The sequence below is a fragment of the Ambystoma mexicanum genome, chromosome 13 (genome assembly GCF_040938575.1).
Source record: "Ambystoma mexicanum isolate Mex_15411 chromosome 13, UKY_AmexF1_1, whole genome shotgun sequence".
Taxonomy (NCBI): Eukaryota; Metazoa; Chordata; class Amphibia; order Caudata; family Ambystomatidae; genus Ambystoma; species Ambystoma mexicanum.
This window is the reverse complement of record NC_090938.1, coordinates 715,605,548-715,618,841: the sequence shown is the minus strand read 5'-3', so window position 1 is coordinate 715,618,841 and position 13,294 is coordinate 715,605,548. Positions and strand designations below refer to the sequence as shown.

The following is a 13,294-nucleotide window of genomic DNA, read 5'->3' as shown; positions in this document are numbered from 1 at the left end:
ATTGTACCTCTATGGATCCTCCTGGCAAAGATGCTTGATGTGTTTTACACAGGAACATTTAGGGTTATTGTACCTCTGGATCCTCCTGGCAAAGAGAGTGGATGTTTTTACACAGGAACATTTAGGATTATTGTACCTCTTCGGATCCTCCTGGCAAAGATGCTGGATGTGTTTTACACAGGAATATTTAGGGTTATTGTACCTCTGTGGATCCTCCTGGCAGCAGGGACACTGGATGTTCTTAGGCATTATTATTCTGATTTCTTGTGCATCTATGGATCTCCTGGCAGGGACACTAGATGTGTCTTACATAGTAACATTTAGGATTATTGTACCTCTATGGATCCTCCTGGCAAAGATGCTTGATGTGTTTTACACAGGAACATTTAGGGTTATTGTACCTCTGGATCCTCCTGGCAAAGATAGTGGATGTTTTTACACAGGAACATTTAGGATTATTGTACCTCTATGGATCCTCCTGGCAAAGATGCTGGATGTGTTTTAGACAGGATCATGTAGGGTTATTGTACCTCTATGGAGCCTCCTGGTAAAGATGCTCGATGTGTTTTACAGAGGAATATTTAGGGTTATTGTACCACTATGGAGTCTCCTGGTAAAGACGCTGGATGTGTTTTACACAGGAATATTTAGGGTTATTGTACCTCTGTGGATCCTCCTGGCAGCAGGGACACTGGATGTTCTTAGGCATTATTATTCTGATTTCTTGTGCATCTATGGATCTCCTGGCAGGGACACTAGATGTGTCTTACATAGTAACATTTAGGATTATTGTACCTCTATGGATCCTCCTGGCAAAGATGCTTGATGTGTTTTAGACAGGATCATTTAGGGTTATTGTACCTCAGTGGATCCTTCTGGCAGGCCCACTGGATATGTTTTACACAGGAACAATTAAGCTGAATGTGTCTTATACAAGAACATTCAAGATTATTGTACCTCTATGGATCTTCCCAGCAGGGAAACTGGGTGTGTCTCACACAAGAACATCAGATTTGTTGAACCTCTGTAAATCCTCCTGATAGGGACACAGGATATGTCTTACACAGGAACATTCAAGGTTATTGTACCTCTATGAATTCTTCTGGTAGGTATTCTGGATGTGTCTTACACAGGAACATTCTGGAATGTCGTCCTACTATGGAACCTCTTTCTCTCCAGAATAGACAGGGATCCTGAATGTGTCTTAAACAGCAATTGTGTTTAATGTCATACCTCTATGGATCCCCTTGGCCCCTAGAATAGGCAGTGACACTGGGATGTGCCGTAAATAAGAACTTCACAATTTTCATAACCACTTGGTTCCTTCTGGTCTCCAAAATACGCAGGCGCACTGGATGTGTTTTACACATGCATGACCAGGATTGCTGTACCGCTGTGGATCCTCCTGGTTTCTGTAACAGGCTGGGACACTGGATGTGTCTTACAGAGGAATGCTCAGGAATGTTCTGGTTTGTCGTACCTCTAAGGATGCGCCTGTTCTTTAAGAGTAGGCATACCAAACTGGATGTCCCTTGAACAGGAATTTTGGGGATTGTGGTATCGATCCTCCTGAAACAGGCAGGGACACTAGATCCCTCTTACCCAGGTACATTCAGGAATGTTGGGGATTGTCGTACCTCTATAGACCTTTTTGGTCCCCAGAATAGGCAGGGACACTGAATGTGTCTAGTAACAGGGTAGGGCATTCTTCTAATCCCCTCTAGCTAAAAGGCCCACTGTATGTACAGAAGACCAGTGGGTGTGTCTTGTGCTGAGTCATAATTCTTAGGGAATACCTGCTCTCCAAATAGTACCCTAGGAAGTGACTTGCTTTTGGGGTGCCCAGATTCTCCTACTTCATGATCACCCCAAATATAATGGTATGGGGGGCTTTCATGTGTTATTACACTAGCTATAATTCTTCAATCCCCTCAGACCCCAACCTTACGAATAAACAGAAACCCCAGGTGGGTCTTGCACTGAGTACAGGAATGGTCATATCTCTTAGGATCCTTAGTCCACCAGAATAAACAGGTATCCTTGGAAGTTTATCATTGTTAATGTTAATGTTAAAGGACATTTGTACTGTGCACTATCACCACCGGAGTGGTCCCCTGGCGCTCTGGCGGCTCTGAAAGAGGGGGAACGGGAGGGTGAGTTAGTGGGAGGAAGCTGGGAAAGTGCAAGAGAGCAGTGATGTGCTGTTGGCGGCCTCAACCCGGTGGGTCCGTTGGTTGGGCCTTGGTTGTTTGTGGCCGGTAGTCGTCGTGTACTGTTTTGAGACTATGTGTGTTTTGTTTTGTTGTTGCAGTGTAGTGAAGTTTGTGCGGTTTGTTGTGCTGTAGGCTTCTGGTTGTGTTTGGTTTAGAGTTTGAGAGGTGTATGCAGAGGGGGGAAATTGTTAGTGGAATTGGTTAATTGGCATTTGTCTCGAAGTGAGGCGCTGGGTTTCCGTAATTTCCCCAGATGGGGTGTGGGAGCATTTCTGTGCCTCTGTCCTGATCTGGGCTTGTCCGGTACTCACAGTCCCTTTCCCATCTGACCTCCACTTTCATCAACTTCCTTCACAACCTCACCTGCCTTCCTTCGCCACTCATACGGCCAGTGTCCATGCTAATGCCCATATTTTAGTTTGAGTGTGGTGAGTGCTAACATTCAAACAACTCTATATCAGTGTGATACCTGCTAGCAATTATGGGGCGGGTGAGCTAGTTGGCTGGGATTGGCTGGGGATGCTGGTTCTGTACTAATTGGTGTCGCTTGTGTTCTATTTGACTTGGCGTTACCTGTCATTAGAGGAGGGCCTGGTTTTTCATATCTCACTGATCCCGCTACCCCCACCTCCAGTGATCGAGGGGAGCACTTGGTTGCGTTTCATTACCCTGGGGAAAGAGCAGACACTTGGAGCACAAGCCTGGGAGGACACACTTGAACAAAAGGAGTCCTTTGAGTATAGGAGCAAAAGAAGTCTTTCAAGGAATACTCAAAGTCAGATGCCCTTTAATTAAACTGGACATACACAAAAGTACAATATAAGGGTTTTTCAAAGGCAATTAGACATTGACCACCCCACCATTCCCAGAGGGTTACATTTGTTGGTTAAGGTTAGTAACAACAAGGGGGGAGACAGAATACGTTCTGATGCTATTTCCCCTTTTTTTAATTGTCTGTGACACAGATTTAGGTGATGACACACTACCTTTGCAATCACACAACTATCACACTCGAAAGCGTGATGGCTCTGCCGTAAGCTTTTATGACCTTTGCAGTAGATAATACTACTTTGTAGATTCAGACGAATATTTTCTAGATGGAATTTCTTTCAATTGCAAGAGAAGGTAGAATAAACGGTATCCCTACATATTATCCCCACCAAAAATTGATGTTGATATTTTATTTCTATCGCGCTCATACACAACTGTTTCAGAGCGCGACAAAATATCGCCGTATATATGGTCGTCTGTCTCGCCATAGCGATATTTTTTGGGGGGATAATTTGTGGGAGCGGGGGCTTCGGGGTTGTCCCCCGCACATTTAATCATAATGCAGGGGTTGCGGGGGTGTCCCCCTCAGGGTCCATGCCTCAATATTTTTGTATTGCGATATTTTTACACATGTATCCGAAAAAACTATGAAGGGAGCGCTCCATCCGAAGTGCAAATATATCATTAAGAGGGCTTTAGGTTCTAGTGCAGGGATTGGGGCATATAGATAACACGATGTCCAATTAGGGATGACTGGGAATAATGAAGGAAACAGGTGTAAGGAGTTCAATATGTGTGGATTATAAGAGCAAATGTTTTACACCATACATTTATAATGTAGGCAATATGTTACTAGGAAATTATTGATGAGGCCAGAAAGATTGAAAATGAATTAATGAATTAGATGTTAGGTAATAGGAAAGCAAAGGGGATTCTGTTCCGGGTATAAGTATTGATAATGGATACAGTGAGGGTAAACTCAGTAGGCTAATAAGAGTGCACAGTTGTGAGGTTGCAAACACACTCATTTCCAACTCCGAGCTGGAGTATGTTTCATAAGGTTATTGCTTCCAGACGAGAGCTGCGCCACAAGTATGGTTCAAATTCAAGTGCTTGTTTTATATCTTTAGGAATTCGTCAGCATTTCTTGTGGGGAAGCAATAACCTTTCACACTGACAACGGAGGGGGGCGAGCGGTTCCTCCGACCCCTTTCACACACACGCGACACGGATACACTAAAAAGCGAAACTGGTCGCAGGGCCGAAGAAGTTGACACAAAAAAAACCCATCACTGTTACTTCTTCAAATGACCTTTGATACAATTATTTTCACTTCATTTGAGTTATGTTTAGAAAGTAACTCCATGTTGCTGTCTTGCTTTTAAGTGAACGTTATTTTCAATGCGTTTAGGGTAAACTGCATTATTTTTCCTGCATTATTCTAATTGGGCAAAGTTTCAAATACAATATAGGTAAAATCACAAAAACCGCCAATATATCAGATCTCCAACTGTACCTCCATCCTCGCGGCCTTCTTCCGTTGATTGGATGTAAACGCCTTCAGTTCGTCCAACTCCCTGTCCAGAAACCTCTGCCAGCCCTGGAGGATTCTCTGTAAGGAAAGAAACAGTTTAGAGGCTCAGGCTGGAGGGACCATCCTAGATACTGACATGGCAATTGGGAAGAAGGTCTGGTGGAGTGTCACCTGGGTGGGTTTGGTGTCCTTGCACCATTCTTGGGTTTTCCATAGTTTATGTGGAGCTTAAGAAGGCCTTGCCCATTTGGCAAGTTGGATCAGTTTCCTTCACATCATCTGATTTTTGAGAGCCAGGCGTTCCTTAGTTAAGTTTTACATATATTTTCAATTGAATAGTTACAGTCTGCGGTGAAATGACTACTGTCCTGCAGGAATGCAGGGATGAGTTATGTTTACTGCTTACTCAGCCCCACACTGCTACTAGACCAGCACTGATCCCAGTCAGACACATGAAACAGGCACAGCGCGACCGGCATACCACCTTCGCCTTTTGTGGTAGCGCAGGCCGATGGCAGGTTATATCTTCAGGAGGGGTGTGAGCTGACAGCAATAACAACCCAAACAGCAATAGTACAATGGTTCCCAAATAAAATAACACTCAATCAAGAAAACACTAGAAAAACCCACCCCTGTAAAAGAAAGAGAGAGAATGCAGACTCAAAAGCGAAAGTGCACTCTGGGTTGATAAACAAGGGGGTTCAGACAAAGATTGGCAACAGTGTCAACAGATCAAAGCTATGTCTTGATAAGGTATCGAAGGGGACTTCGAAACCACTATGGTCCCTAATAGTGGACTGGGGACGGGTCATCTTCGGAATAACTTAGTTCTTGGTCTTAGGTGCTTGACAGCATCAAGATGGGTTTCTAGGTGCTTTCACTGCAGTTGAGCCGATGTAGAGACTTTAAAGTCTGTGCGGTCCCACTCACAGGTCGGTGTTCAGTCAATTCGAAGGTACAGACTCCCGTTGGGTCAAGTCAGCATTCAGGACTGTCAAGACGATGGTCTGCAAAGGTTTGGGACCGGAGTCAAGTCAGCAGCTGGATGACGGTTCTGCTGGGTCGAGCGGGCATTCTCGACAGCGAGTCTATGGCTTCTAGCAGTTCCAGCCTGGTCTTGAGTCATTTGCTACCATGAGGTAGAACAGCAATTGGCTTGACTGATGTGGACAGTGGCAATGGGTCAAGCAGGCATCGGGATGGCTCGCAGCACAGCAAGTGGTTTGAAGGTTGCTAAAGTGCTAAACGCAAGCACTGTGGGTCCCATAGTGGTTCGAAGTGCATCAACCATGGCTGAGCTGGCCTGCAGATTTTCCAATGTGATGAAACATGATTCCAGCTGCCTTTGGACTTCTGGGAGTTCCAATCTTGCATATCCAAGGCAGGATGGGTCCTTCCGTCCTATGCTTCCACTCCAGGATGTTGTCTGGCACCTACAGTGGGCCTTCACCTCCAGTGAACAGGGTTCTTGTTCCTATGCAGCCAGCCTTTAGGCCTTGGTCCATGCAGTTCAGCCCCACTGTTCACTGGGGATGGTTAGTGGAGAGAGCTCGTCTCTGCCTTGGATGAACTTTGTCTTCACCTCACTGGTGGAGGACTTTGGCACTCACAAAAACTACTAGGTCACTCACATTGGTGAAGAGTTTTTATGAAAGGCGAGTACCATTCTCATGGTACTCGACCAAGCTGACAAGTATGGGAATGTTTGAATCTTTCATTTTAAATGTACACCATTTAATTTGTTTGTAGTAAATGGCAAATAAAGGTTTAACACTTCATGGCTGGCTTTGCGTGGCAGCATTGCACCAAATATGACATGTGCTTATGGTGACGTGAACCATTTTATAGATGGCATTTGTAAATATTTTGTCATCAGTCACAATGGGGCAAGTGCATTTCTCTCAGGTCGAGTGTGTAAACTAAGGAACGCGCCCCGCAGGTCTAGTGGGATTTCTAAGAACTGTCAAGCGCTGTTGTGTGCTGACTTCAAAGGGGATCCAGTAGTCAGCACCCTGGTGTGAGGAAGACCTTATTGTGTAAGTGTTGCCTTTGAAGCACTCGTTCCCTGGAGATCTGTTGGGGAGGGTTCCTGTGTCCTGCACTGAGGTATCAAAGAGAGAGCTACCTGGCCATTATCTCAAATGGTTGCAGTGTAGACGCTCCTGCCAGATACTAATACACACCCATCCTGTCACAGTTGAGCCATTCTCACATAGCTGACACAAGTACAATATCGAATTGCTGTGGCTGTTTGATTGTGTGATCTTAGCAGCAGTCAAGGTCATGAAAACGCTTAAGTAATTCAATGACAGAAATGGATGTGCAGACCATACAATTCACATCGTCTGGGGAGGATAGCTCAGCGGCAACGTGCTCGCCTTGTAAGCAAGACGACACAGAGCAACACAGGTTCGATCCCTGGGTCCGCGCTTAGAAACCTCTGGGTATTAAGCGCGTTATAAGTAACCTATCATATCATATTAAGGTATACCAAATAGTCTTCACCTGTGCCTGAAGGCAATTCCTTTGTTTATGATCATGGAATCAGACTCCTAATGCACTGGACCCAGGTTCTACTGTCAGGAATAAGCTTAGGTCAATGGGGACATGAGGACAGCAGACATAAATCACAACAGGTAAATGCTTGTGCATGTTGTGGAAGTAGTCCTAGATCCTGGTGTTTGGCTGGTTGCCGAGGCAACGAGAAGCATTTATGTCAACACTAGTTGTCAATATCTTTTCATTAATGCATTGCCCCTTAAGGTGGCTCCATGTAATAATGTCCCCGCAAAAATGTCTCCTGACAAAAAAGTCGCTGTTTTTTGCGGAGACATTATTACATTGAACATGCGGGGGACACCCCCGTAACCCCCGATTTTTTTTTTTTTTTACAAGGGGAGCAGGGGACATCCCTGCAACCCGTCCCCATGCATAATGTCACCATATATAATGTCGCCAGTGGCTTTTCCCTGTGACATTATGTATGGGGACATCATGTATGGGGACATCATGTATGGGGACATTATTACCTGATACCCTTAAGGTACCATTGAGGACATGTCCCTATTTAGTCAGGGACAGAGGGTGACACTACACCTTACAGACGATACATTCCTTCTTCGCCTTGTCACAAATGTGTTGACTTGTCCCAAAGGCCTTGCCCCTTTTGACCTAAGGATGTCATGTGCCAGTAAAGACGCTCCATTTGACCAGTCACATGTGAATTATACCAGGAGTTTGTAACCTTTGGCACTCCAGGTGTTATGGACTACAACTCCCAGCAGCCCTGGCCAGCTTATTCTATGGTGAGGGATCATATGTGTTGTAATCCAGAGCATCTGGGGAGCCACACGTTGCAGACCTCTGCATTATACTCTTTGATCTTAGGGAGTGTTCCGTGTCAGTAAAGATGCCCCCTCACCTGTCACAAATACATTTGTTATCTTAGGGTGCCATGCACAGGCAAAGATTTAAAGATGCCCCTCTCGCCCCACAGACCTTATACCTTCTAATGTTAGGGTGCCTTGTACCTATAACTCCGGCATTATATCTTTTGATCTTAGGAAGTGCCCTGTGCCTTTAAAGAAGCTCTTATATATTTTGATTTTGGGGTGTCATGCCTCTGTAAAGATGCCTCCTTTGACCTGCGAACTCGACATTGTACATTTTGGTCTTAAGGAGTGTTATGGGCCTGCAAAGATGCTCCCTGGGACCTGTTTTATAGACATTTGGCCCTGATTCTATACACTTTGTTTGGGGCGCAAGTGACGCGATGCCCATTTCCAAAGGACATGCGAATGAGCGCCTCTTAGGTGTGTTAATTCAGAGGCCCCTTTTGACCCCGTTGTACATTTCGCATATCAGGGGGCGTGTCTGCGCATTTAACGGGATGCCCTTTTAAATGCACAGAACTAAGGGTTGTGCCCTGCACCTGTTCTCATATAGGCAAATCATGGCAGGGTCATTTCTGACCCACAGCTGCTACACTTGCATTTCAATCCCCCAAGCAGATATGTAAATGCTTTTTTTCCAAGTATTTCAAACGGGCCGTCTCGGTGAAATGCGCAACCAGCAGGAGGTGGCCATTGATTAGTGTCGGCAGGGCACTCCTGACACTAATGTGTGCAAAACGGCTGGACAGCGCATCTTTGCGTTCCTGTCCAGCCCTCTGGAAAAGCCCAGGTCACCTTCAAGAATAACGTGAGGTGTACATTTTAGCAATGGATGAAGGACAACTGGATGTGCCGTAGTAGCACCAAGACTGAGCTAATGATTTTTGGATCCCCACATGCCAGAAAACAACTGAACTCATCTTACTCCTCATTCAACATCAAAAACACTCGAATTCCAATATCTGAGAAAGTGAAGACGCTAGGAGTCTACTTACAAGCCTCTCTAGGAGCAGAGGCCCACACAGCTTATTTAAAAAGAAGCTGCCCGTACCACCAAAAACTCTTGAAAAAAATCAGACCCCTGCTCGACCAGAAGAATAGCACCACAATAGCCAGAGCAACAATACTCTCAAGACTCGATTATGGCAACTCCCTGCTCCTTGGAGCAAACAGTAAATGCCTGACACAATGCCAGGTTATTCAAAACAACGCTATTAGGACAATCACAGGCAGGTCAAGAAGGGAACACATCACAGGCGATAGGAAAGATCTACACTGGCTGGCCATGGAAGAGAGAATCACCTTTAAGTCCCTCACCATGGTCCATCGATGCCTACATGGTAAAGCCCCAGCATACTTAAAGAAACAGTTTAAGTGGCACGTACCAACTAGATGCCTAACATCATCAAACAAAGGCCTTCTACAAACCATCTCAACAAAAAAGATAAATGGCCTTGGCAAAGATTTCCCGACCAGAAGTATCCAAAAATGGAATGAACTACCTTTGTCCCTGAAGCTTGAAACCAACTATACCCAATTCAGAAAGAATCTAAACACACTGTTTTTCAAATAAACCTTTGAATCAAGACAACCCTTAGCACCCATGAAATGAGCTCTATATGTATCTATAAGCTGTCCCGTTACTCTGCATCTATACGTCCTGTCTCTTTGTAATGCGCTCCGATGCCTGCGGGCTTTAGCACCAAATATATAAATAAATAAATGAATGAATGAGCATACATGGAAACAGCACATCCTCTGTGCGTTTGTGAATATGGCGCGTTCACTTTAGGGTGCCAGGTGCCTGAACAAATGACCCCTTCATCTTGTCATAAGCGCTATACCGTTGGATCTTAAATTATCATGTGCTATAGTGCGCATTATAAAACAGTTAAAGCACAAACAGAGCAAAGTGCATGAGTTGGTAACATAACACCACAGCGCAGGGATCCCTATGGGCCTAATTCATGGAATTATGTGCGCGGTTCAAAGTGACTTTGCACTGCTGAAAAGTGACGTTGCACAGCCGACACAAACCCTGATTCATGGAACTGTGCAAAGTGTATTTTTACGGTGCATCGTCATTGTTGCAGTACAAAATGGCTTTGCGCAGACCTTACACTGTGAACATGCACTTTGCACAGTTCCACGAATCAGGGTATGTGTCGGCAGTGCAAAGTCACTTTGAACCGGGCAAATATTCCATGAATAGGGCCCTGTGAGTGTATATTTCATGCGCACAGATGGATTGTGGGGCTATTGTGCATGTGAAGAGCGTGTGAACGATAGAATCAGGTGGAAACCTGCGCCACTGGCTTATAACACAAGAGTGTGGCTTAGCAGCATTACATATGTTTGTTGTTCTTTAAAAAGGGATTGTTTTAGCAGAATGCTTGCGAGTCATTGTGTGCCCGTTTGTTGTAGAATAAAAAAGGGGGCAGATTTTTAAAAAAGTAGCAAATGAGAGGAGCGCAGAGAATGCGCTAGTTTCCTTTGCGCAGCTTTTAGACATGCACAGTTTACCTTATTCTCAAAGGTGACCGGAGCATTTCCGGAGGGGCCGGATACTAGCGCAAAGAAGCTCTGTCCAGGCGCCCTTGAAACACTTGTGTATAGGCGCGTTATAAATGTCATATCATATCTTATAATACATTGGTCCCAAGGAGAGGCTCACAGCTGCCAGGTTGCTGGAAGCACATTTTGCAGAAATGCTCAGAAAAGAACCACGTGCAACCCTCTTTGTGGAATGGAAACGTAAGTGTGATAGCTGCTTAAAGTAATGTGATGACAGGCTAAAATACGACCCTGTCATGATCTGCACCTCCCCCTGCTCCCAAACAGGCGCGCGGGCATGACCCTCATTTCTGGGCATTTAAAAGCGCATTCTGTTTGTAAATTTGGGATGCTCTTTTAAATTGCAGAAAAGCCTCCTAATTTGCGCAAGTGCGCAAAGGGGTGAACAAGTGCATCTGAATAAGTACATTTGGCAAGCGCTCACTTGGTCGTCCTGTGTGGGTGGGGCTGCGCCTGTTTTTGGCGCAAATGATGAGATGCGCTAATTTTAAGACTCTTGCCCTGAAAGTGTTTATATTTGCATATTGCAGCTATGCACTATGGGAATTTCTATCCACACCATAACAAGGGGAGATACATTGCAGCGTACCTTGAACTCTTGGGCCGCCTCCTCAATGGGCACCGCGCTGTGCCCGCTGTGCTCCCGGGACAGGCTGCACACCACACAGATGGCCCTCTGGTCATCTCTGCAGAACACCTTCAGCTTTTCGTCATGTCTCGGGCACTTGAACTCCCTGCCCGCCGGCCCCCTCTGCAGGCTGAGGCGCTTGAGCCTGTCCGCCATGGTGCCCAGCTGCACATTGGACCTGAGAGTCCCCTGCTCCGACACTCGGCGGCATTGCGGGCACGACAAGTTGGTTGAGGGGTCAGCTAAGTACTTGGAGATACAGGGATGGCAGAAATTGTGCCCACAACCCGTGGTCATCGGCTGCGTAAAGAAATCCAAGCAGATGGAACAAGTGGCTCCGTCCTGGACAATTTCCTCCAGGTGCGCCATGGCTCGGGCGAGAAGGAGGTGCGGGCGCGCAGGTGCAGCTCTGCCTGTGTTTGCTGAGCTTATCAGGCGCAGAGTAGGGAGTGGCGCAGCCATAGAAACATGCCTAGGCCTTATCAGAGCGGGGGTTTATAGGCGTACATGCTGTGATCCAGGTGCACGCCGCTGCAGATCCCTAAGGTGGATGCCCTGTCCCCATCAAAGGCAATGCTCCAGCCCCTGCAGGGGGGGGGGGCGGATGCTGGGTGAAATTGACCAGAAAAAGAAAGTTTGCATCTCTGGCCATGAAAGTCAAACACTTTGCAATCAGGCTCTGGCTTCACTCTTTCCTAACTGAGCTGTTCAGTAAATAGCCGCCCTCTTCAGTGTGGGCACAGAAATGCCAAATCATACTAACCCGAACTGAACCGAAAACGGGGCTGTGAAAATAAAGAGGTACAAACAGCCCCCTTTACTTTGAAATTCATGAAAATGATAAAAATGAAGATCCATCTTGTAAAAACCATTTTGGTTAATTCAAGAATTTAAAAAAAAAAAAAAAGATCTTTTAAATGAAAATGTAAGCATGGCGAACTAGGCTATTTTACTTGTTTGTTTTCTAAAATTAAATACTCCCCAAACGTATGTACTTCTTATTTTTAAAATGTTTTTTCATAGTGAGGCACTTGGATTGGTGACACCCACTTTGCCCCCACCCCTCCCAGCTCAACTAAACGCTAATTCCTTCGCACTTAAACATTTCCATCGTTGAAGGTCTATTTTCACCCCAAATTCTCCTGCTTTAGTTCCTACTGCTCCTGGAAAGAAGTGTTTTTCTTTTTGTTTCAGTGTGCTTTTTTAAAAAGAAATTCAAAATCAAATGTTATTATCTCTTTGTCAATAATGAGACAGGCATTTAGACAGTGCACATCATGTAGCATAACACATTTTAAAACCCCACACGCCTTCCCAATCCCTCCCTCCCCCCAGCATCATGCATTAATTGTGAATAAACTGAAAACGACAACCATACATGTGATGGCTCTTATTTATTTATTTATTTATTTATTTATTTATTTATTTATTTATTTATTTATGGCATTTGTTATACCCCCAGAACCTGGGGTATCACAGCATGTTCAAGAAATCTTACATCTCTGGTTACAATCGAACAGATGGTTAGTTACATTCAGGATACAGTGGGCCTCATTACGATAGTGGCAGTAAGGCAACAACGACGCCGGGAGGGCTACCAGCGCCGTTGTTCCCATGCCGCCACATTACGAGTTCTGCCCGCGGGTGCCGCTCTGCACGCCTGGCCAGACCACGCGTGCAGAGTGGCTCCCGCAAGCAGAACAGGATGGTGGCAACCATCCTCCCCATTCACATTGAGCCCTATGGGGGCTCAAATGGTAAAGGGGACGTACCGGCTCCGTGTCCCGCGCAAGGGGAATTACTGGGCCCTCCAAGGTCAGAATGGCACGGTAATTCCCCTTTCACGGGACCCGGAGCCGGACACGAGTTTGGGGGTAGCCATGCACCCCCCCCCCCAATGCACCCTGCCACTGTAATCTTTAACTTCACAACAAGGAAAATGCGGGCCCCACACCCTAACACTATCCTTGTGCTAGACCTATTCCCACATGCGTGGATGAGTAAAGTCAGTGTGGAATATGCAAATTCAATCATGTCCTGCACGCATGTCATTCAAGTGTGCCTCTAGCAGCCCCCGCCACCCCACCCTACCTGGGGGTCACCTACCTAACTCAGGCATTCTCCATGAGAGAATCTCGCGTGTGATGCTCTGATGTGCACAGCATTCGTGCACTGTGCTCAG

General features: G+C 45.8%; 1 protein-coding gene across 1 annotated transcript in view; it reads right to left on the bottom strand.

Annotated features, from left to right (window-relative positions):
- The window catches only part of LOC138521779 (E3 ubiquitin-protein ligase TRIM39-like), an 85,160-nt gene extending 73,706 nt beyond the window's left edge, over positions 1–11,454 (bottom strand). The window contains exons 1-2 of the mRNA XM_069634853.1: positions 11,074–11,454; positions 4,501–4,596 (exon numbers count right to left, since the gene is read on the bottom strand). Of these exons, the coding sequence (XP_069490954.1) occupies positions 4,501–4,596; positions 11,074–11,409 (432 nt within the window). The 5' untranslated portion in view covers positions 11,410–11,454. The remainder of the gene's footprint in view (positions 1–4,500; positions 4,597–11,073) is intronic.
- Positions 11,455–13,294: the final 1,840 nt, after the last annotated feature.